The sequence below is a fragment of the Onychomys torridus genome, chromosome 7, assembly GCF_903995425.1.
Source record: "Onychomys torridus chromosome 7, mOncTor1.1, whole genome shotgun sequence".
Classification (NCBI taxonomy): Eukaryota; Metazoa; Chordata; class Mammalia; order Rodentia; family Cricetidae; genus Onychomys; species Onychomys torridus.
Window position 1 is genome coordinate 102,793,660 of NC_050449.1, and position 22,186 is coordinate 102,815,845.

Below are 22,186 nucleotides of genomic sequence, written 5' to 3' on the forward strand. Positions count from 1 at the left end.
TCCCAGAATTCTCCTCTCTGCTTGTCCCGCCTATATGTTCTGCCTGGCTACTGGCCAATCAGCATTTTATTTATCAGTCAATTAGAGCAACACATTCACAGCATACTGAACATCCCACAGCACCTCTCCTTTCCTGTCTAATCAAAAAGGAAGGGTTTAACTTTAACATAGTAAAATTACATATAACAAAACAGTAATCAAGCAAGAATTATAGTTATATATAATATCTAGTCTATTTGTATTTGGCAAAATTAAAGAAAATATTCTATCTATCCTGTATTTGTGAGTCTAAAGTTTTATATCCAATTTATCTTTTATCATAACCAAGGAAAATTATAACTATTTGGTCTTCAACTACATCAGAGACCTCAGAAGGATATATTACCTAAGTAAACAGGAAATGCATTGTAAGCAACTTCCAAAATTCTGGAAATGACAGAGACAGCTGCCTGCCTGGACAGTCATCCAAAGTTCCCCAGCAATATTGGGGCATCCATCATTGGCCCATAGGCCTACAGTCTCTCAGTCACTTCTCTCTGTGTCCTGTAGAATGTCTGGCAGTTTCTTTTGCAAAGCAGGAACCTGAAGAACCATCTTGCCTTGTAAAGTTCAGTGGTCACTTTTGTATGGGTCCTGCATGTCCAGTTGATATAACATTTTGTCAAGCAGTCCAGGCAAGAACAGTTTCTTGCCTAAATGGCTATTTTTTGCCAAGAAGAAGATAAACTCCATATGGAGTGTCTTCAATGCCCGTCTTTCTCTCTGAAGTAAATCGGTGCTGCCAGGAGCAGACGTGTCTCACTGTCCAGAAAGTTTAAGTTTTTAAAATATTTTAAATGCCATATTCTGTAGGTCTTTGAAGTGTTTGAAAACTACATATCTATCGGAAATATATCTATGTATACCTAGAAAACTAAATTAACATGACTATAAGTTTAACTATCATAGATGATTAACTCTTAATCTATTTCTTAATGATACATTACAATTTTAAATGAGTTGTATACACAGAATACCTTAAACCAGAGTAGAAATATACATATAGTATAACAAAATTAACTTTAAATTTGTATCAATAAACTGAAATTTATATCAATTGTAAAATATTTTAAACAAATTGTTGCTCCTTAAAAGTAGGTTCAATAATCTACCCTTTCATCCCATCATATCTATATCCTATATTTCTATATTGTATCCTCCTTTTTTCTTTTAGAAAGAGATTGACTATTACCAATAACAATTTGTAACCAACAAACTAAACAAAGACAAACATCTGTAATCCATTTTTTGGGAATGTGGGTGTAGTGTTCTAGGCTACTTCCTGCTGATAAAGGGTGCTGTATTCTTATGGGGATTCTGAGAAAATTGAGAGTTATGGTCATGTCCTGACTGGAATAGTCTGTGAGGCTGCATTGTCTGCGCCAGTTGTCTTGAAACCATTCTGGATGTTGGATCATCTGGGCCATGGTGCATCAGAGATCTTTCAGGGGGGGGTCTTGGCTGGTCAAACCTGATGTTTCTTAATCTGGAACAAATCCATAGCCTCTTGCTTCCTGTGGAAACAAAAGCAGAGCCTCCTTTCCAAAGCAACATATCCTTAGATCTAAATTTTGAAGTCAAAATACCTTATATATGCTTTATTTAGCAGTCATTACAATCAAATGTCTATCTGTAGTTAAAAATACCAAAGACAACATAGATTCTCTGTGTAATACCATCTTTATGTGGCTTATTTTTTATACTACCTTTACTGTCTCTTTAAAGACTTTATTTTTTACAACTATTTCTTTATATAACTGTCAATATTCATTTTCTTCTCTCTTCCAAGCCTACGTACATTTTTACACACACTGTAAACCATTTAATTCTTGTTCCATCTGAATCTGCCTTATTGTGAATCTGTTGCTTTAAACTGCAGTGGTCAGTACTGAAGCAGAAGCCTTGGCTGCTGACTCCGCCCAACTCAGCTTTTCAACATGGCGGAACTGTTTACTGCCAGCTTTGGAGGGAAACACGTTCACTCTGGGAGGCAGTGGGTCTATGCCTTTATCAAAACAGCGTGTAGCCCAGAATATATATTTTTTTAACTAGCAAAAACTATATCCATCACACAGCATAACACGCAGCTTGAAGACACCTCTGTGTAAGATGGTATAGGTCAAGCGAACGCCATGAACACGCCATAGAGTAGCTCAAGCCCACATATTGTGGTGTCTCGCTGCCTGGATGAGACATGAAGCAGGAACCTGGTTTTGACTCCATTTAGAATTGCTTATTAAATATTCTCAGGTATCAGGTGGAAACTGAGCCGTTGGGTGCTATTTGTAACTGAAGTTTTCCTGGTCCTGCCCAGGTCCTGCAGTCCCACAGCTGCTTATTCCCAAGTAAACACATAGAAGCTTATATTAATTAAAACTGCTTGGTAACCGGGTGGTGGTGGCGCATGCCTTTAATCCCAGCACTCGGGAGGCAGAGCCAGGCGAATCTCTGTGAGTTCGAGGCCAGCCTGGTCTACAGAGTGAGATCCAGGCCAGGCACCAAAACTACCCTGTCTCAAAAAACAAACAAACAAACAAACAAACAACAACAAAAACTGTTTGGCTATTAGGTTAAGTTTCTTTCTCCCTTGCTTAATGTGCTCTAAAGTCTATCTGGCCTGTTTTTGCTCCCCACTGGAATGTTACTTTTGAGAGCAGAGCTCCTGTCTGTCTTGTGCACCTCTGTGCCTTGCACAATATCTGGCTGAGTTGATGCTCAAATATTTGTTGAAAGAGTGAGTGACTACTGAGAAAAAGTACCAGGCAACTGGCTGCCTGTTACTGGTGACCCAGCTGCCTAGACTGGGCAGTCAGGAAGCTTGTCTGGAAAGGAGGCAGAAGCAGACCACCCTCAGTCCTCTGCCAGGACACCTCGCTCTGCCCAGTCACATCCCCAGATTAGATATGTCTTGGATTGTAGGGTGACAAATGTAGAGGAAAGGAGACCTGCATTTTCTCAGAGATGCTCTCCTCCTCTTTAGTCTTTGGACAGAAGGTTGTGCTATGTAGCCCAAGCTGGCTTGGAACTCACTTTGTGTGGCCTAGGCTGGCCCCAAACTTAAAATCCTCTTCCCAGGTACTGGGATTACAAGCATGTGCTAGCACACTCAACCCCAAAGATGCTTTCATCTTTTCTCCGTGCAGTTTTTCTCCGTGTAGTTTTGGTGCCTGTCCTGGATCTCGCTCTGTAGACCAGGCTGGCCTTGAACTCACAGAGATCAGCCTGGCTCTGCCTCCCAAGTGCTAGGATTAAAGACGTGTGCCACCACTGCCCGGCATTTGGTTTTCTTTTTAAAGCTGTAGTTAACAAGGTTACTTCTAGATTTTTTTATTTATAAAATTTTTGTTTTTATGTATATGTCTACATTAATGTATGCCACTTGTTTGGGTGCCAGACTAAGCCAGAGAGTCCCTTGGAGTTGAAGTTACTGATGGTGTGAACCACCGAAAAGAATGCTAGGAATGGAGCTGCCTTCCTCTGACTGTTGAATCAGATCGCCAGTCTCCACCCGGCTATTCTCAGTGGTTTCCACTAGAAACAGCCAAGTGTACCTTGACAGTGAAGGAGACTGATGCACTATAATGCATTTGTTTATTCAGTGGATTAGTGCATTCCTATGAAGTCAGGAATTTTATTGTAGTGCTAGGGCTTGAACACAAGGCCTTAGACATGCAAGGCAAGCACTCTAACCACTGCCTTACATCCCCAGCACTAATATGTGTCCATAAAATGAGTGGGTCTGCATGTACCAACATAGATAAATATAAAAGATATATATGGAGCCACTCACGAAAGAGTGCATACATAGGGTGATGATGATGATGATGATGATGATGATGATTATTGTGCTTTGGTGGTTTTACCTGCATGTATGCCTGTGTGAGGGTGTCAGATCCTTTGGAACTGGAGTTTCAGATAGTTGTGAGCTGCCATGTGAGTGCTGGGAATTGAACCTGGGTCCTCTGGAAGAGCAGTCAGTGCTCTGAACTGCTGAGCCCTCTCTCCAGCCCAGGATAATTTATTTTATATGATATTCAAAAATAGGCAACACCTGGCTGACAAGATGGCTCCGTGGATAAAGTGTTTGCTGCTAACCCTGATGACTTGAGTTCAGTCTCCGAAATCTACATGATGGAAGGGACGAAAGGACCTCTTGTTGTTATTAATGTTGGCTTTGTTGTAAGCTTTGTGGCTAGAATAAGTCTGAAAAATTCTGATCTAGGTGACTTCTGAATTTCATCTCTGAAATCTACGTTAGTAAAGTGATGTTCCTACACAGTCCTAGCCATGAGAATGCGGTTGGAGTTGCAGCGGCTCCTGTGCCGCCATTTCCGTGACTGCTTCTCAGACATCCTCACTCTCCCCTCTTCTCCCTTCTCTCCAGCTACCCTCTGCTGAAGCTCCCCTTGCCTGGAACGGGACCGGTGGAATTCTCTACTCCTGTGAAAGATTACTCACCCCCGCCTGTGGACTCTGACCACAAACAAGGAGAGCCCAATGAGCAGCCAGAGTGGGTAGGTGCTCAGCTTGTCACTGAGGAGAGCCCTAGCAGAGAGCTGATTGGTGGAGGCAGACTCTGCAGGTGGCAGTGAGAATGGTCAGCTTCAGACTAGTGAATTCGTGGACTCACCTGCTTTACGAAGGCACCAGAAGCATTTAGTTATACAAGTAATGAGTAACCTTTATTGAAAGAAAACATTTAATGACGCCAAGTGTGAATGCCCTAGAAAAACTAGCGTTTTCAATTCTCCTCTCAGTGCAGCTGAACCTGGGTTCACACCTGGCCTGTTCACACACCATGTGCAGGGAGGGAGGGACCAGATGACATGCTGTCTCCTCCTGATCCTAGATAGTCATGAGAACAGTCGAGCACCCCCAGGGTAGTCTATCATCAGAACCCCAACTGCCTGATGAGTGCAAAGTTTGCCTAATTTCACATCAGTTAGGTGGTTTTTATCTTCATAATCCAATCAGATGGTTTAAAAAGTACAGGTTTTATTTATTTTTTTAAACAGGAAGGAAGGTCGGGTCCCAAAGTAATTAAGTGCCTCAGTTACTTAATTTGTGAGGGTCAACACGGGATTAGAATTCTTTGTTCTCCTAGTCTTGGCCAACTGGACTATACTGTTATCACTTGATGAGCTCTGGACTGAGCACTGATAGGAATGGGGGAAAATAGTCTCCCTAGGCGAGGGGCGCGGACTTGAGACCCCACTGACTGATTTCTCTGCTCACTATTCGAAGCTCCTGAGCTTGACCAGCTCATCTCTGGACATCTAGCCTACCGTGTAAGGACATGGTAGTCCTTACGTGCCTGTCCTTCATGTGTTGTGTGTGCTTTGGCCCCATGTGTTGGTGCTGGGCTTGCTGAGTGTTTGGAGGAAAAGCAAATCTTGGGTCAGAGCTTCTCTCCTCCACCTCTTGACCGACCAACCATACAGCGCCATTTTCCCATTTCCTTTCTGGTTAAAGTCAGCTCACTACTTAGGAGTTTGACTCCCCTGTTGCTGAACTAGGATCCCTGGTAAGAGAGGTGTGTTACAGTTACACATTTCATCCCTAAGAAGTTTGCATCTGTGCTCACCAGGACTGTGCCTGTGATGGTCAGAGGACACCTGTTCACCAGGGCTCTGCTGTGATGGTCAGAGGACACGTGGTCTGAGACCATATAGTTCTGGGCTGGAGGATAGCTCAGTGGTCAGAGTTCCTAGCAGGTTTGGTTCCTAGACGCATATTGGTGGTTTACAAGCAACTGTAACTAGTTCCCGGGGATCTGATGCTTTCTGGCCTTGAGGGAACCTTCACACGTGGTGCACATAAACTCCTGCGGCACACACATACACATATACAGAAATTTTTTGAAGCCAGGTGGAGGTGGTGCATTCCTTTAATCCCAGCACTCAGGAGGCAGAGGCAGGAGGATCTCTTTGAGTTCGAGGCCAGCCTGGGCTACAGAGAGTGCCAGGATAAACCCTGTCTTGAAAAACCAAAAAAAAAAAAAAAAAAAGGTTTTTTGTTTTGTTTTGTTTGTTTTAATTAAAGGAACTATTTTGTGTTCTATGTCCCAAATTGGCCATTGGTTCACAATTGATGCAACTATTTTACCATCATTAACTGCTTAATATAGTTCTACTATATTTTACCATCATTAACAACTGCTTAATATAGTTCTACTATATTTTACCAACATTAACAACTGCTTAATATAGTTCTACTATATTTTACCATCATTAACTGCTTAATATAGTTCTACTATGTACTGAACTGATGATACCTAGGTCCCAACCAAGTAGTCTTGGTTTATGGATGTTTCTTGACTAGTAGAATTCAGTGGACCTGTTTATACAGGACAGATGCATTTGTGGGCTTCTCTTAGTGGCATTCATTGGTGAAATGAATAGGTGCACAGAGCAGTTTAAGATCTAAATAGTCAGATCATTATTAGTTCTTTCTGTTACAAGCTCTATCCCTAAGTGATGGAGGAGACTCAGGCTTGGTGCTGTGGCCCAATATCATGGAACTCAGTGATAAGTTACCACACTCACATTGGCTACGTCTGATAAAAATAGAACCCCCAAATAGTATAAGAACCATTTCAGTTACAAAGAACAGAAAACTCACCTCAAAGCAGAGTAAGAAAAAAAGAAAGACTTCCCTTCGCATAACTCATAGGCAGGGGCAGAAATGCCTTCTGTGCTACATGGCCAGTTACAGGAGTCCATTGCTCAGATCTGTTCTCCCTTGACCAGCTTCATCCCCATCTTCCTAACAGGAGCCCTGAGTTTGTGCAGCAGCAGTCTAGTGGATGAGAAGCTCATTCCCAGAGCCTGTCCCCAGGACACCTGCTCTGTTGCTGATATTATCACCTGGCCACGCAGGAAAAATGATGGTTTCTGGAGAAAAAGTTGAAAGCCTGGGCACTGGGAGGGATGCAGCAGCCTCCACCCATCCACACCACAGAGCTACAGCCTCTGTCTTCTTACTTTTGCTCTGTTCTTGCTTTTGGGGTGCCTTAGTTAAGGTTTCTATTGCTGTGAAGAATACCATGACCACGACAACTCTTACAAAGTAGAACATTTAATTGGGATGATTCAGTTACAGTTTCAGAGGTTCAGTGCATTGCCATCATGGTGGGAAGCATGGTGGTGTGCAGGCAGATATGCAGGAGCTCAGAGTGCTACATCTTGCAGGCACCAGGAAGTCAACTGACTGTCACACTGAGGGAAGCTTGAGATAAAAAGACCTCAAAGCCTGCCCCCACAGTGACACACTTCCTCCAAGGCCTCCTAATAGTGCCACTCCCTTTGGGCGCCATTTTCTTTCAAACCACCACATGGTGTAAACTAGGATGCTATGGGGACAGCTCAAGGTGCTAGACCTTGAAGAGATCGCACCCTGGTTGTAGAGATAAGACAAAGTTGCTCCCCCCCCCCCAGACAGGGTTTCTCCATGTAATAGCTTTGGCTGTCCTGGAACTCACTCTGTAGACCAGGTTGGCCTCGAACTCACAGAGATCTGCCTGCCTCCGCCTCCCAAGTGCTGGGGTTAAAGGCATGCGCCTCCACCACCCAGCAAGACAAAGATTTCTAAGGTTTGAAGTATATATTTAAATGATATGGCCAGGCAGTGGTGGCTCACGCCTTTAATCCCAGCACTCAGGAGGCAGAGGCTGGCGGATCTCTGTGAGTTCGAGGCCAGCCTGGTCTACAGAGCGAGATTCAGGAAAGGCGCAAAGCTACACAGAGAAACCCTGTCTCGAAAAACAAAAAACAAAAACAAAATAAATGATATGGTAGAGGTAGGACTCTGGGGGATGGCTCAGTGGTTAAGGGTGCTTATTGTTCTTTTTTTTTTTCCCCCCAAAGGATAAAACCTCAATTTTATTCATTTTCTGTAGGAAAGTCTATTTGGCTAAGGAAACAGGAACGGGATACATGACACCATAGCTGTTAATAGTGCACACACCTTATGGACAAAACCAATAGAAAGCTGATACAATCGAGCATGTTGCAAATGGAAAAAGGAGAAGACATGAATCCTAAAGTCAGAGAAATCTAGATCTAATCCCCTTAATTATGGGCAGAGTAACCTTGGATGAATGAGTAAACTCTCATAGCCTCAGGCTGTCATCTATAAAGTAAGGGTGTTAATGTGATCAACCTTAGGGAGTTGTCATTGAAAGTGTATGTGAAGGTGTTAATACAAGCCCTTGTGCACAATGAATGTGCAACACTAGCATTGATTGCGGTCCCGATTATGAGTACTGATGAGAAAATTGGAATACTGCTGCTAGACCTTCCAATGTAACCTTGGATGAGTCACTTCCCCAGGGACTCTTCTGTATAATGAGGACCTGTCAGGCTCTGACATCTGTGTGGGTTCTAGCGTGATTTCCACAGAAACCCTTGTGGCCCCACAGGTGGGCTAGAGCATGGTCACTTCAAGGACCTGAGTTCTGTTCCAGCACCCACACCAGGCAGTGCACAGCCATATCTAACTCCAGTCCCAGGAGATCAAGACCCTCGCCTCTGCAGGCACCTTCCCACAGCTGGAGCACATAAACTCATACAGGCATGCGCGCGCACACACAGCCAGAGGCTAGGAGCTTTGAGTGGTCAGTGCTGGAGCAGTTGTTGCAAACAGTGAAGGAGTGTTGAATTATATACACATGTTAGCACACTCCAAGTAAATGGTAAGTACCTGTAAGTCTGTTCTGAATCTGTCTGATTTACTGACTAAATAAATACATAGGGTCAACAGGCACATTTCTGGGCAGAAAGATTCTGAATAATTTATCCAGAAAGTCCTCTCTCAAGAAGTTAGCATATAATTCCTTTTTCTTTTTATTTGTTCTGTTTTTTGAAACAAGGTTTAATGTTGCCTAGGCTGCCCTCAACCTGCTGTGTAGCTGAGGCTGGTCTTGAACTCCTGATCCTTCTGCCTCTTAAGTACTGGAATACAGGCATGTTCCACAGTACCAAACTTGTCTGCTTCTTAAGTGTCTAGAGACTTTCTTGCCCAGGCAGAGGGGAGTATGTGCAGTAGAGAACTTGACAGGAAGTCCTCCCGCAAGTGATGGAGGTGGGAGAGAGCTGCAGTTACTCTGGATTCTTCTTCCCGCATGTACTGCTGAGTAAAACATCAGTCAATTCCAGTTCAGGGACACCCTACGAAATACCTGATCAGCACTCCACAAAACTTCCAAGAAAAGTCTGAAAAGTGTCACAGGCTAAGAGGAGCACTTGGTGGCATGGCATGGTCCGTGTTTTCAGAAGTTTCTGTCCAAGTTCAGATGGCTCTATTGCTTTGGGTCTGAGATGAGGCAGAGTATCATGGTAGAAGCAGAGTGGTGGAGGAGCCTATTCATCTCATGTGACAGGAAGCAGAGGAAGAGGCAGGAGCATTTGTGTCTGTGAGCTGCAAGAGCAGTAAGTGCTCATAACCACTAAGCCATCTCTCCAGCCCCCACACAGAATCTAATCATCCTTGCCAGGTCCTTGCTCTGAGTTCAGCCCACTCTCTGTTAGACTTAGTGTGACCTGTGGTTTTGTAGAATTGGCAAGGGGCAGTTCCTTCTGGGCAGAGGGCTGTGGTTCCAAAGAAAGAAAAACAAAGCAGAAACAGTAGAGACTTGCATTTCCCAGTGCATGGCCTTGGCCAGATGACTTTTGTGCCTTCATTCCCATATTTATGAAACAAAGGTGAGAATTCTACCTGTATTACACATTGTCAAGGATTAAATGAGAGAATGAAGACTTAGTGCAGTACTTGGACCCACTGTTAACATTCAGCAGATGTTTGTGGCTGTCAGACTAGATCAGGTTTGGCTAGCCTGAGCAGAGAGGAGAAAAGGGAAGGTTTGTCTGCTTGGACTGCTTGTAAGGCCTGCCCTCAGCTCAGTGGGCTTTCTTCAGGAAGCCTGTTGTTTGCACATGTGGATCCTGCTGCTCCTCTGTGCTTGCCCAGCCATACTCTTAAAGTTACGTTCACTCTGATTCACATAAATACCAGTGTTTTACACATCACAGATGCTTAAGAAAGAGCTCTTGTTGAGTAAGTAAAGAGCAGGATTATTTCAGAGACAATGAATGTGCCTGTTACTTTATTTTGAGCATTGTAAGTGAGAAGGTTGGTGGGCCCAAGTTGTTTCTGGGCTCTTGAGTTTAAGAGTGGATAGTGGAAGCCGTCAATGCCCTTAGAGGGACTAACAGGGACTAGATGGTAGAGGCCATTAATGCCCTTAGAGAATAACATGGACCAGATAGTGGAAGCCAGTCCCTTAAGAGGAATAGCATGGGCTAGAGAGACAGCTCAGAAATTAAGAGCATTTACCACTCTTAGGGAAGGCTCAGGTTTGGATTCTAGAACTTCAGTTCCAAGGGATCAGATGCCTTCTTCTGACCTCCAAGGGCATTAGGCTCATATGTGGTACACAAACCTACATGCAGACAAAACATTCATACACTTAAACACTGTTTGCTTTTTATTTTATTTTCTTATTTTTTTGAGCTGAGGATCGAACCCAGGGCCTTGCGCTTGCTAGGCAAGCGCTCTACCACTGAGCTACATCCCCACCCTCACTGTTTGCTTTTGAAAAAGAATGACAGTAAAATGGTGGTAACGAAGTCAATCTTAATGAACTTGTGGGCTAGTAGGCTGAGTTGAAACTGCCTGGGATGCCAAATCCAGTTTTCATAATTCTGATGCTTTGCTAGATTTGATTCGCATCTGTTATTTTGATTGGCCTTCACAGGGACCTGATTTGGGTTGGGCGGTTTATTCCCATTTCCCTAAGCAGTAAGGAAGACCTGGAGTCTTGGAGAGCTTATAGGCCCTCTTTGGTAGCACATAGCCAGGGGTGGTGGCACTGGAATTTGAATCTAGGTAGCTCTGTTTACTAATGAAGGAAGAACTAAATTTAAAATAGAAAATGAGTTTTAAAGAAGAAGAAACCTGAGGATTCCAGGACTTGAATGCCAACCATAGAGCAGCTTTCTTGGTAATCTGAACTTACTGCTTAGGCAATGGGATTGCTTTCACCACAGTCCTCGCCAGGTCCTTGTACAGACCAATCTTTCAGGTTCCCAGAGGCGTATAGTCTTGTCCCATGCTGGGCTTCCAAGGCTAATATTGTAGAGTTTGTGGTGGCTGCCTAAGCCTGGACACAGAGAAGATCTAGGCAGAAACCTCATGCTATGAACAGTGGTGGCCAGAGATGCCATTGGTCCCTAGGACTCCAGTTCTTCTCCCATACTGCTTATGGCTTTTTCTCCCACGTCAAGATTGTATGGCATTATCTGAGCAGGTTGGCTATAGAGGAGGAAATAAACTTGGGGTTCAGGCAGCTGGGAGTTTCATCTGCATCTGCCCCCTATCAGCTGTGTGACCTTAGACTTGTCCCTTAGCTGTCCTGACCTTGGTTCTCTTATCTAGGTATTTAGCTCAGGGTCTTTCACAACACTGCAGTCCAGCTATCAGCCCAGGCTTGTGGACCTCAGAATTCAACTCAGAGAAATGTCACTCCCATGGCTGACTGGCTGCAGATCTCTTGCAGGCCTCTTAGTGGCTTTCTGAGTGTTGTTGCCTAAACGCCCTTTCCAGAATGGCTGACATGATGTCTTGTTTCAACAGGTGCTGGTGCCAAAAGATGGGGACTGTTCAGTAACCTCAATTCAAAGATAGCATCATCGTGTCTGTACCCCTGTCAGAAATAAATCAGTAGATCTAGCATTCTCTTAAGGGGGCGGGATTACACAAGGTCATGAGCCCCAAAAGGCGTGGCTCATTGGGGGTCATGTTAGAAGGCTACCTGCCACTGTCTCCATCTAGTCAAGGGTCTTCATTTGTTCAGAGAGATCTGGGTTCTGTGAACACTTTTGCATCTGCTGTCACACATGGAGGGTACTATTCTTTATCTGCTTCCATACCTGTTTCTCACTTGGACATCAAGTAGGGTTCAGGGAACTCATGTCCACGGAGTGGGCGCTGCACACTGCACGGGCTACACCTCATCTGCACTAATATTTTACTCCCTGCCTTCTCACCAACATTGCATTCCCTGCTCAGAGGATCTTTGGCACAGAGGCCTGTGGTGCTGGAGAATCCCTGACCTCAACAGCCCTTTACTCTGTCTGTAGGAGCAGAATGGAGTCTCAGCTCTACCTGCTCAGACTTGTGAGGTCACTTTGCTCACCTCCCTGTTTCTTGTACCATCCAGATGAACTAATGGTTTCCAGGTCTGTTTCTAGGGATTGTGGACAGCTGCCACTGTGAGAGAATATTGATGTCCAGAGAGGGAATTTAAGGTCACATTAGATGGTGACTTGATATATTTAATGACTGGGCCAAAATCTTGAAAAAACTAGAAGAATGTGGAGTACCTTCTTAGAAGGTTCAGATAGAAGTTGGTAGATATGAGTCAAGAGCCATCCAGCTGAGGGGACCCAGGTAAGCTGAAGAATGAGTCTATACAGGGGGCCCATCAACATGGTTTGTCTGCAAAGGCTGCCAGCCTATGAAGGAAAGTACAGGATCTGTGGGTTACCCAGAATTGGTGGAGTGTCAAAGGAGAAAGTCGTCTAGGGCAAATGGGATAACAACATATTCCTAAAGAAATGTGGTGGAAGGCTGGGCATGGTGCTACACCCATGTAATACCAGCACTCAGGAGGCTGAGGCGGGAGAGTTACAAATCTGGGGCCAGCCAAAGCTACGAAGTAAGAACCTCTCTCCCACAAAACAGATAGGCGTGAACCACATAGGAAACCATGTTACTACTGCTTTCCCTTGAAAAGAACGGTGGTGCTACAGCAGTGCACTTCCAAGAAGAAAAGAGGAGAAGCTCGGGGAGTGGGGCACTACTAAAACTGATGCAGGAACCTGACCCCATGTCCCAGATTGTAAATTGTAGTTACTGGTCCATTGTTGAAGTACTGGCCCAAGGCCGAAGGGGTGGGGAGGAAGCTGCGCATGCCAACATCCCAGCATTCAGAAGGCAGAGGCAGGTGGATCTCTGAATTTGAGGCCAGCCTGGTCTACAGAGTGAGTTCCAGGACAGCCAGGGCTACACAGAGAAACCTTGTCTTGAAAAACTGAAAGAAAAAAAAGAAAAAGAAAAAAAATGTAAAAGAAGAACAGACCCACAGGATTCTGGGTGGGAAGAAGCTGGAAGAGTACTAGAATGGTGTGAGCTCTTAGCCTGGAAATTGAAGGGTCAATAGTTCAGATCCTTTGAGTGAGGGCAGAGGGCAGAGGCGGTATGTTCAGAGTCACAGCTATCTGACATCAGTAGGGTTAAGCCCGGGGCTAGAAACTCCATGGTGCCATGAGGTGCTGTGTCCTTCACAAGTGTGGAGATGATCTTCAAGATGAGCCTCCTTCTAGAGCTCTTGGTCTCTGGGAAGAAACCTCCTTCACTCAGACAAATGTGTGTTGAGTCAGTGAAATGCTTTCAGAGCAGAGCCTGTGGTAGCCAGTTCCAGCCAGGCGCTCTGTGGGTCAGAGTCTGCACCAAACTGCATCATAAATGACTTCACAGCCAGCTCAGGAGCACATTCCTGTAATCCCAACACTTGGGAAACAGAGGCAGGAGGATTGCTACAAGTTCCAGGCCAGCTAGGACTAAGCCTAAGACCCTGTCTCTACCAAAAATAAGTAAACTGAGCTTCATGAACCTTGCTTCTTAGTTGTTCCTTGGAGCCCAGGAGGTGGCCCGGTGACCTTCTCTCTGTCCACTGCCTGGGGAGTCCCTGAGTAAGGCAAGCTTTGGCTTCGAAACAGCTCCCGCAGCCAGCCACTCAGCCCTGCCTCGATGCCTCTACCCTGCCTCTCTGCCTCTAGATGCCAGTCAACCTCCAGGGCAGGCGTTCCAAAACCTGCTCTCTTTAGGCATCCCCTCCATCTCAGGGACATTTGGGCTTTTCTCTGCCATCAATTTAAAGTCCAGAAGGTTCAACCAGGTTTCCAGCTTGGCCTTTCACTTGCCCTGACGACCTTCCAGGGTTCGTCTGTCTGTCTAGGCCTGCTTTCTCTCGGAGTCCCTTAGTCCTCAGATGTGCCCCTGCCCTTCTGCCACGGTCCCATCCGCACAGCTGTTCAGTTAGGGCTGACCCGGTGACGCTCTAGGCGTGGTCCATGGCTCTCCTGTCACTGGAACTGCACGTGTGAGTGCTCTCATCTGAGGTCGGGGCGTGGTCCCAGGGGTGTCAGCATCAAGATGGAAGCCTTCACTGTCGTCATCCTGCCAGGAGTTTATGCAACCACTGCCCAGTTTGCTCTGGGAGTTAGACAGGCATCCACCAGGTTCTAGTGAGAAAAAACGTGCAACGTTTAGTGGAAGAGTTGAGTCAGAGACACTATATAGCGGGAGATCCAAGGGAGTATGCTTAAGAGTTACAAGGAGTTTATTAGGAGGTAAATCAGAAAAGACAACTCACTAAACAGAAACATTGCAGGGTTCTGGAAAGCTGAAGTCCTGCCCCATGCTGCCCCTGCCGCCTGAGCCAGTCCCACCCTCCGAGCCCACAAGAGCCTCTCTCGTCTTAAGGGTGGCTCCAAGGCCATGCCCCAGGGGCTGGTACTTTAAGGCCAGAGGTAGAAAAGTATCCACTGCAACACTGGTACCCTGTTTGGTCCAAGAACTGCCTGAGCAGTCCGTGTTTCCTCCAGTTCTGTGGTGGGGTCAGACAGAACAGTGTTCCCTGCTGTTTAGTGCTAGTATCTCTGTTAAAACCCCATCTCTGCAGCAGGACAGACGTTTGAGTGAGGTAGGCACACATCTGGATGCTGCGAGCCAGGTGGTGTTATTTTCTTTGACAGTGAGGAACCTTTAACTCAGGGAGGTCAGAAGTGCTTCTAACACCATAGAGTTGGAGAGCTGGGATTGAAAGCTTGTATTTGTTTGCTGTTTTTGAGATAGTTTGTTGTTAGGTAGTCCGGGTGGCAAGGAACTTGTTATGTAAACCTGGCTGATCCTCAGACTTGGGACGGTCCTCCTGTCTCTGCCTCTCAATGTTAGATTTTATCCAGCTAAAAACTTGGTCTTGATCTTTTTGTTTTGTTTTTCAAGACAAGGTTTCACTGTGTAGCCCTGGCTGTCCTGGAACTCACTCTGTAGACTAGGCTGACCTCGAACTCATGGAGATTTGCCTGCCTCTGCCTCCTGAGTGCTGGGATTGAAGGCATGTGCCACCACCGCCCAGTTAGGTCTTGATCTTTCAAGCAACACCTGTGTATCAGTGAGATAGCTCCCTGCCTCTGGGAGCTTGTAGTCGGGTGCAGGCACCGGCTATGCTCTGTAAAGGACTAGACAGCGAATGATTTAGGCTCGGTGGGTCTGGTAGTCCAGATCTCTTTGTTGCAGAGACACAGCTCTGTTGTCATAGGGTAGGTACAGCTGAGGACCACCTGGGTGTTTTGGGCATAGCTTTATCCAGGAAACAACAGAAAATGAACCTGGGCTGTGCTTTGGCTTGTGGGGGCCATATTTTCCTGATACCCGGTCCATTAGTGCGTTTCCTATTAACCCTTGCTCAGTGACCTCTTATTGAGCATGGTCCCATGCTTCCTTTCTGTCCTGTCCCGTTTCTTTTACAGTATGTGGGTGCCCCAGTGGCGTACATCCAACAGATATTTGTGAAGTCATCAGTGTCTCCCTGGCACAAAAACCTTCTGGCGGTAGATGTGTTCCGTTCACCTCTGTCCCGGGCATTCCAACTGGTGGAGGAAATCCGGAACCACGTGCTGAGAGACAGGTACTCCTCTCAGGGACCCCAAACTCTTGAGTACCAAAGGGAGTTAACTTCCTCAGTCTTAACTATTGAAAGCCAGTCAGCTTTGCGGTTCTTAGGGTCTTTGTGGGCTCTTTGCGGCTGTATCCTCACAACTTACAGAGTGAGTGTGAATGGGCCTAACCATAGGGGGGTAACTGAGAAACAGCTGACCCGTGGATCCTGCCTTTGGGCTCTGCTAAGATTAGCAAGCTCTACCTGGGGTACCTTCTGGGACATGTTGGCTTAACAGATTGTCACCATCAGGTTTTAGTTAACTAATGGCTTTGACAAGAATTTTGGTGAACTAAAACCCTACAGCTTCTTCCTCTCCTGCTTGTCTACTAAAATTGGCAGAGGTGTTTAGTGGGAGAGTTTGCATGCTCTTACACACTTGCTTTTCCTGGAAGGAGATGGGCTTTAGGGCTCCAGTGCATTCTGAGGGCTGGACAGATGCATGGTCTTGTTAAGCACTTGGAAGTATTTCCCATTGCCCTAGGCATCAGGCTCATCTGGATCCAGTGGGGAAATAAGGCATTTAGGAGCCTGATGACAGATGATGCCCCATAAGTGCAGTGGGTTGTCCCTGTGCTGGAAGAAACATCAGAGGCTTCCTCCTATCTTCTGCATAGCTCGGGGACCAAGAGCCTGGAGGAAGTTTGCCTTCAGGTAACAGACTTGCTGCCAGGCCTCAAGAAACTCCGGAGCCTACTTCCCGAACATGGATGCCTGCTGCTGTCCCCTGGGAACTTCTGGCAGAATGACTGGGAACGATTCCATGCTGACCCTGACATCATTGGGACCATCCATCAGCATGAGCCCAAAACTCTGCAGACATCAGCCACACTCAAAGGTGCCCTAAGCCCTCCAGAGTCTGGAGAGAGCCTGTGTGTGGTCACGCTCTCTCCTTCAGTAGGTGCTCTAGTCTGTCACTCCTTGCTTCTAAGAGTAGCTGTAGGAAGGGGTCCTGGGTAGCCCTGCCACCAGCCCATCCCCGTGAATCGCGTTGCTATGTCAGTGCTGGTTTCTGCCTACAGACTTGCTGTTCGGTGTTCCTGGGAAGTACAGTGGGGTGAGCCTCTATACAAAGAAGAGGATGGTCTCCTATACCATCACCCTGGTCTTCCAGCGCTACCATGCCAAGTAAGGTGCTCAGGTTCCCAGCTGCTCTGTGAGACTTAGCATTTGTGTGGTTGCTTCTCTGACCAACATGGCCCCAGGCTTCCTATTGAAATGTTTATGTTCTTTACACCAAAGAACTATGGTCATTTGAATGAGGATGGCCCTCAGGCCTGAGACAGCTCTGACAATTTCTGTGGCCTGGTGTTTCCTCTGGTTTCTTCCTAAACCCTGGGTGGGTGCCTCAGCTGACTGCTGAGCTCTGTGCAGCCTGAGTCTCCTCTGAACCACTGCACAGCTCTCCACAATAGGCAAGGGTGCTTGTGGTGCCTCTGACGTGCTCTTCTGAGCCTCTGGCACCTGGAGTTGTATGATGTATCAGGAAGGGAGGTTTGCCAGCTTTGCCGTCCTGGAGTCCATGGAGACTAGAGATGTTGAAACACCACGGAGCAGCTACCTTTCACAAAGGGGAGGAAGAGACCGGCTGGGTCCTCTAGGGACTTTCTTGTCTACAGGTTTCTGAACAGCCTGCGTGCCCGGCTCATGTTCCTGCACCCCAGCCCCAACTGCAGCCTGCGAGCAGAGAACCTGGTCCATGTGCACTTCAAAGAGGAGATCGGCATCGCAGAGCTCATTCCCCTGGTGACCACCTACATCATCCTGTTTGCCTACATCTACTTCTCCACACGTAGGTCTCCAAATGAGCTTTCCATGACACCCACTTCCCTGCTGTCAGAGATGGCTTGGAACCAAGATGTAGAATGTATTGGTGGTCACTAAACCCAGGGCTTCATTCCCAGAGATTCTCAGGGGCTTCAGAGGCAAAGACTGTGGGTTAGAGTTCCCAGAAGGTATGCTGTGTTCATGAGACCAGAGGTGTCCGTACTTGTCCTTTTCTTCCTTGATTGTCGGGTTCTCTGCTTTCAGGAGCACAGTCAGGGAGGGTCCTGGGGCTGGGGAGGTACTGCCCTGATGCGCCCGCCCTCTCTGCTCTGCAGGCAAGATCGACATGGTCAAGTCCAAGTGGGGACTCGCCTTGGCAGCTGTGGTCACAGTGCTTAGCTCCCTGCTCATGTCTGTGGGGCTCTGCACTCTCTTCGGCCTGACGCCCACACTCAATGGCGGGTAGGTCTCACAGGGCCAGAGTGAGCTTCAGGCCCCTGCACATCTGGGCATGACGGTGACCACTGGTGACCATTGGACCAGATGTTTGTTGTTATCCCATGTCTTTGCCTTATTTTTGACCTTGAAGAGGTTTACTTTCTTTTTAAGCATATGTGTATGTATATGGCATATCTGTACATACATATATATGTAACATGTGGTTATATGCATGTGTATGTATATACACATATACATTGTGTTTTATGTATAGAATATTTGTGTTTGTATGTATATGGTATCTGTGTATACATAGGCGTTGGTGTTTAGATTTTAAATCCATATGCACATTGCTTTTATTTTTTTGTTTGTGTGAGTTTTTGTTTTTTTAAAGATTTATTTATTTATTACATATACAGTGTTCTGTCCACACACCAGAAGAGGGCACCAGATCTCATTATAGATGGTTGTGAGCCACCATGTGGTTGCTGGGGCCTCTGGAAGAGCAGCCAGTGCTTTTAACCTCTGAGCCATCTCTCTAGCCCCGTATGTGTTTGTTTTTGAGACAAGGTTTCTCTATAAAACAATCCTGGATGTCCTGGAACTCACCCTGTAGACCAGGCTGGTCTCAAACTCACAGAGATCTGCCTGCCTCTGTCTCCTGAATGTTGAGATTAAAGGTGTGCGCCACCACTGCCCAGTGCTTTTATTTTTTAGATTTTTGTTTGTTTGTTTTGTTTTTTGAGACAGGGTTTCTCTTTGCATATCAGCAAAGCTTAGGGATTAGACCCAGTCATCCCTCCCGTTCAGTTCAGTACTGGCCTCGAGTAGCCGGTGTAGGGTCCTAGAAACAGTCATTCCATCAGCCATTGGAGTCCAGTGTAGGAAGGGTTAAGAAGGCTGTGTCTGGGGGTTGGGGATTTAGCTCAGTGGTAGAGTGCTTGCCTAGCAAGCGCAAGGCCCTGGGTTCGGTCCTCAGCTCCAGCAAAAAAACAAAACAAACAAACAAACAAAAAGAGTTATGGGGCTGGAGAGATGGCTCAGGGGTTAAGAGCACTGGCTGCACTTCCAGAGGTCCTGAGTTCAATTCTACCCTTCTCCACTGGGTAGAGGAGACAGGAATGGTAACTGGCTCCTTGGCAAAGCTTTGGAACCTGCCTCAGAGCCAAAAGCTATGTTGACAAGAAGCCCTGTTGGATGTGGAGGTACATTAGGGGGCTTCTGCCCCCGTGCTGCAGGGGCCACTTGGCAGCCTCGACTACAGGCTGGAAACCCCGCAGCCTTCCAGGGCTCAAGCTGGGTAAGAACCAACCCCTTCCTGTCTCTCCCTCTGTCCCCAGTGAGATCTTCCCATACCTGGTGGTGGTTATTGGGTTAGAGAATGTGCTGGTGCTCACCAGGTCAGTGGTGTCAACCCCAGTGGACCTGGAGGTGAAGCTTCGGATCGCACAAGGTAACACTGGGGCGGTGGGCTGGTCTTTATACTTAAGTCCAGGGAGAGAAGGAGCTCTCCAAGCCTGCCATTCAGGGCTGGGGTGATGGCTCAGTAAAGTGCTTGCTGCACTAGTGTGAGGCCCCAAGTTCAACCCCTAGATCCATGTGAAAAGCCGGGGCAAAGTGGTGCACAGTTGTAATCCCAACACTGGAAAGGCAGAGACAGGTGGATCCTCAGAGCTTGCTGGCCAGCCAGCTTTACCTCTTCAGTGAGTCTTGGGCCAGTGAGAGACTCTGTCTCAAAATACAAAGTAGATGGCTCCTGCAGAGCAATACCTGGTGTGACCTTTGACCTCTACACATGCTTGCATACATATGCATCACACAACCCTACCAAGAAAAACCTGCCTTGCTTTGGCCTTCAGTGTAGTATGTAACTGGCCAGCCTGTCAGCGTATGTCCCAAGGAACCATCTAGTCCTTACAGTGTACTTGGTCCTGGCCCATTTGTCAGTAAGAAAGCTAGTCAGCCAGTAGCAGCCTCCCCACCCATCCCCTGACAGGGTCTCACTGTGTAGCCTTGGCTGGCCTGGAACTTGCTATGTAGACCAGGCTGGCCTCGAACTCATAGAGATCTCCTGCCTCTGCCTCTTGAGTGCTGGGATTAGATGTGTGTGCCATCATGCCCTGCTAAGAGGAGGTCGATCTCAAGGCACTTTATCCTGGGCCCATTCTGTGAGGAACACAGAACTGGCTATGCGTTCATCCTCCAACCTCTGATGGACTTGTGTGCCTTGTGCCATCCTGTGCAGTGTGTGGGGTTGTGAAGAGATGAGGCAGAGTCTCATACGCTCATACACCTGTACATGCAGAGACTTGTTCCTGAAACAGCAGGAGGAAGAGCCAGTTACGTCCTCCATTGCTCTGGCCTATGCGCAGAGGCCAGCGGTCAGGAATGGATGTGGTTACAGTGGGTGGCACTGGACTTTTTTCCTGGGTTTACTCACCTCATCACCCTGCTTTTCCTTTGTTCTGATGGCCAGAGCATTCTGCTGCACCCCACCCTTCTCTGAAGCAACTATGTGATGGTGGTGACTCCTAGAGTCTGGCCATTGAGTGGAATGACTACCAGAGGCTTGTGTCCTGAGGACTACAAGGTCAGGCGCAGACTTTAAAGCAGGTCGGTCCTCACTGACCCATGCTCTGCTTTTCCCCTGCAGGCTTAAGCAGTGAGAGCTGGTCCATCATGAAGAACATGGCAACTGAATTGGGCATCATCCTTATAGGCTACTTCACCCTTGTGCCTGCCATCCAGGTGAGGCCCCAAGGCTTGACCTCTTGGGCAGCCAACTGTGTGTGTGTGTGTGTGTGTGTGTGTGTGTGTGTGTGTGTGTGTGTGTGTGTGTGTGTGTCTGTGTCTGTGTCTGTGTCTGTGTCCTCTGTTATCTCACTCAAGCTTTTAATAGAATCCAAGTTGCTATCTCTAACAAGGGCCCGGGCAAGAAAACCCAACTCTGAGCAAGCTCTGCCCCTTAGCTAGGCCTAGGATGCAAATCACTTGTTTGCCATGTTAGGGTAGAATTCACCTCTGATTTCAGTGGTAACTGGCCAGAAAGGCACATGAACAGGCCAAGGCCTGTGGAGAAGGGCTTCTAGGGAGCATGCTAGTGGGCTTAAAGTTTTCTGGGTTGGATCAGCCCCTTATGCCTTTCTCAAGGGACTAGAATTTTCTGGAACAGCGCCCTCTCTGTCCACTGTGGAGAAGGTCCATGGCTCTGAGTTGCCCCTAGTGAGCTGCTGGCCTGCCCTCCTAGTCTCCAGACCGGGTTGCTGAAGAACATTTTCCTTTGTCTTTGCTGAGCTCTGCTAATTCTGAGGGGTCTGCTTCCGCAGCCACGTAGCCACAGTGGCTCTTGTGTGTTGACATTGCAGGAGTTCTGCCTCTTTGCTGTTGTGGGCCTGGTGTCTGACTTCTTCCTCCAGATGCTGTTCTTCACCACTGTCCTGTCGATCGACATTCGGCGCATGGAGGTAAGAGGCTGAGTGGGCAAAGCCTGCCCACTCTCTAATCGGTGGTTGCTCTTGAGACAGCTTCTGGGTGCGAGAGTGGCCCGGGCAGAGGCAGCACCCTCATGCAGGCAGTCTCTGAACAGCCTGATCCCTTTGCCCTCGACAGCTAGCAGACCTGAACAAGCGTCTGCCCCCTGAATCCTGCCTGCCCTCAGCCAAGCCTGTCGGGAGGCCCGCACGCTACGAGAGAGCGCTGGCTGCACGGCCGTCCACACCACACACCATCACACTGCAGCCATCTTCCTTCCGGAACCTGCGGCTCCCCAAAAGACTGCGCGTCATCTACTTCCTGGCCCGCACTCGTCTGGCACAGCGTCTCATCATGGTACCTGCCACCCCTGCGCTGCCTTGCAGAGGACAGCGATCAAATCCCAGGGTGCCCTCAAAGCCTTGCTTCCACAGCTGTTTGATACACCTTTCCTCCCCGGCCAGTAATTCCTGACCTGTCTGCGCAGGAAGTAGCTCCAGGATAGGGAGGGGCTGCTTCTGCAGAGGGACCCGGGGCGGGGATTCTGGGGATTCTCTGGGATGAAGCCGCTTTGCATGGTCAATGTTTTCCTGGGTTGTGGTTATTAATCAGCCCCCATGTAGCACGCACGCCCCAGAGAATAGTGGGATGTGCTGGTTGCCAGGAGGGGGGTTAACACTGAGGCCCTCT

General features: G+C 47.3%; 1 protein-coding gene across 1 annotated transcript in view; it reads left to right on the forward strand.

Annotated features, from left to right (window-relative positions):
* Positions 1-22,186, forward strand: part of LOC118587307 (SREBF chaperone) — a 68,033-nt gene that overhangs the window by 39,719 nt on the left and 6,128 nt on the right. The window contains exons 3-12 of the mRNA XM_036193192.1: positions 4,424-4,553; positions 15,633-15,790; positions 16,438-16,658; positions 16,843-16,948; positions 17,440-17,612; positions 17,923-18,049; positions 19,366-19,478; positions 20,679-20,773; positions 21,391-21,489; positions 21,635-21,853. Of these exons, the coding sequence (XP_036049085.1) occupies positions 4,424-4,553; positions 15,633-15,790; positions 16,438-16,658; positions 16,843-16,948; positions 17,440-17,612; positions 17,923-18,049; positions 19,366-19,478; positions 20,679-20,773; positions 21,391-21,489; positions 21,635-21,853 (1,441 nt within the window). The remainder of the gene's footprint in view (positions 1-4,423; positions 4,554-15,632; positions 15,791-16,437; positions 16,659-16,842; positions 16,949-17,439; positions 17,613-17,922; positions 18,050-19,365; positions 19,479-20,678; positions 20,774-21,390; positions 21,490-21,634; positions 21,854-22,186) is intronic.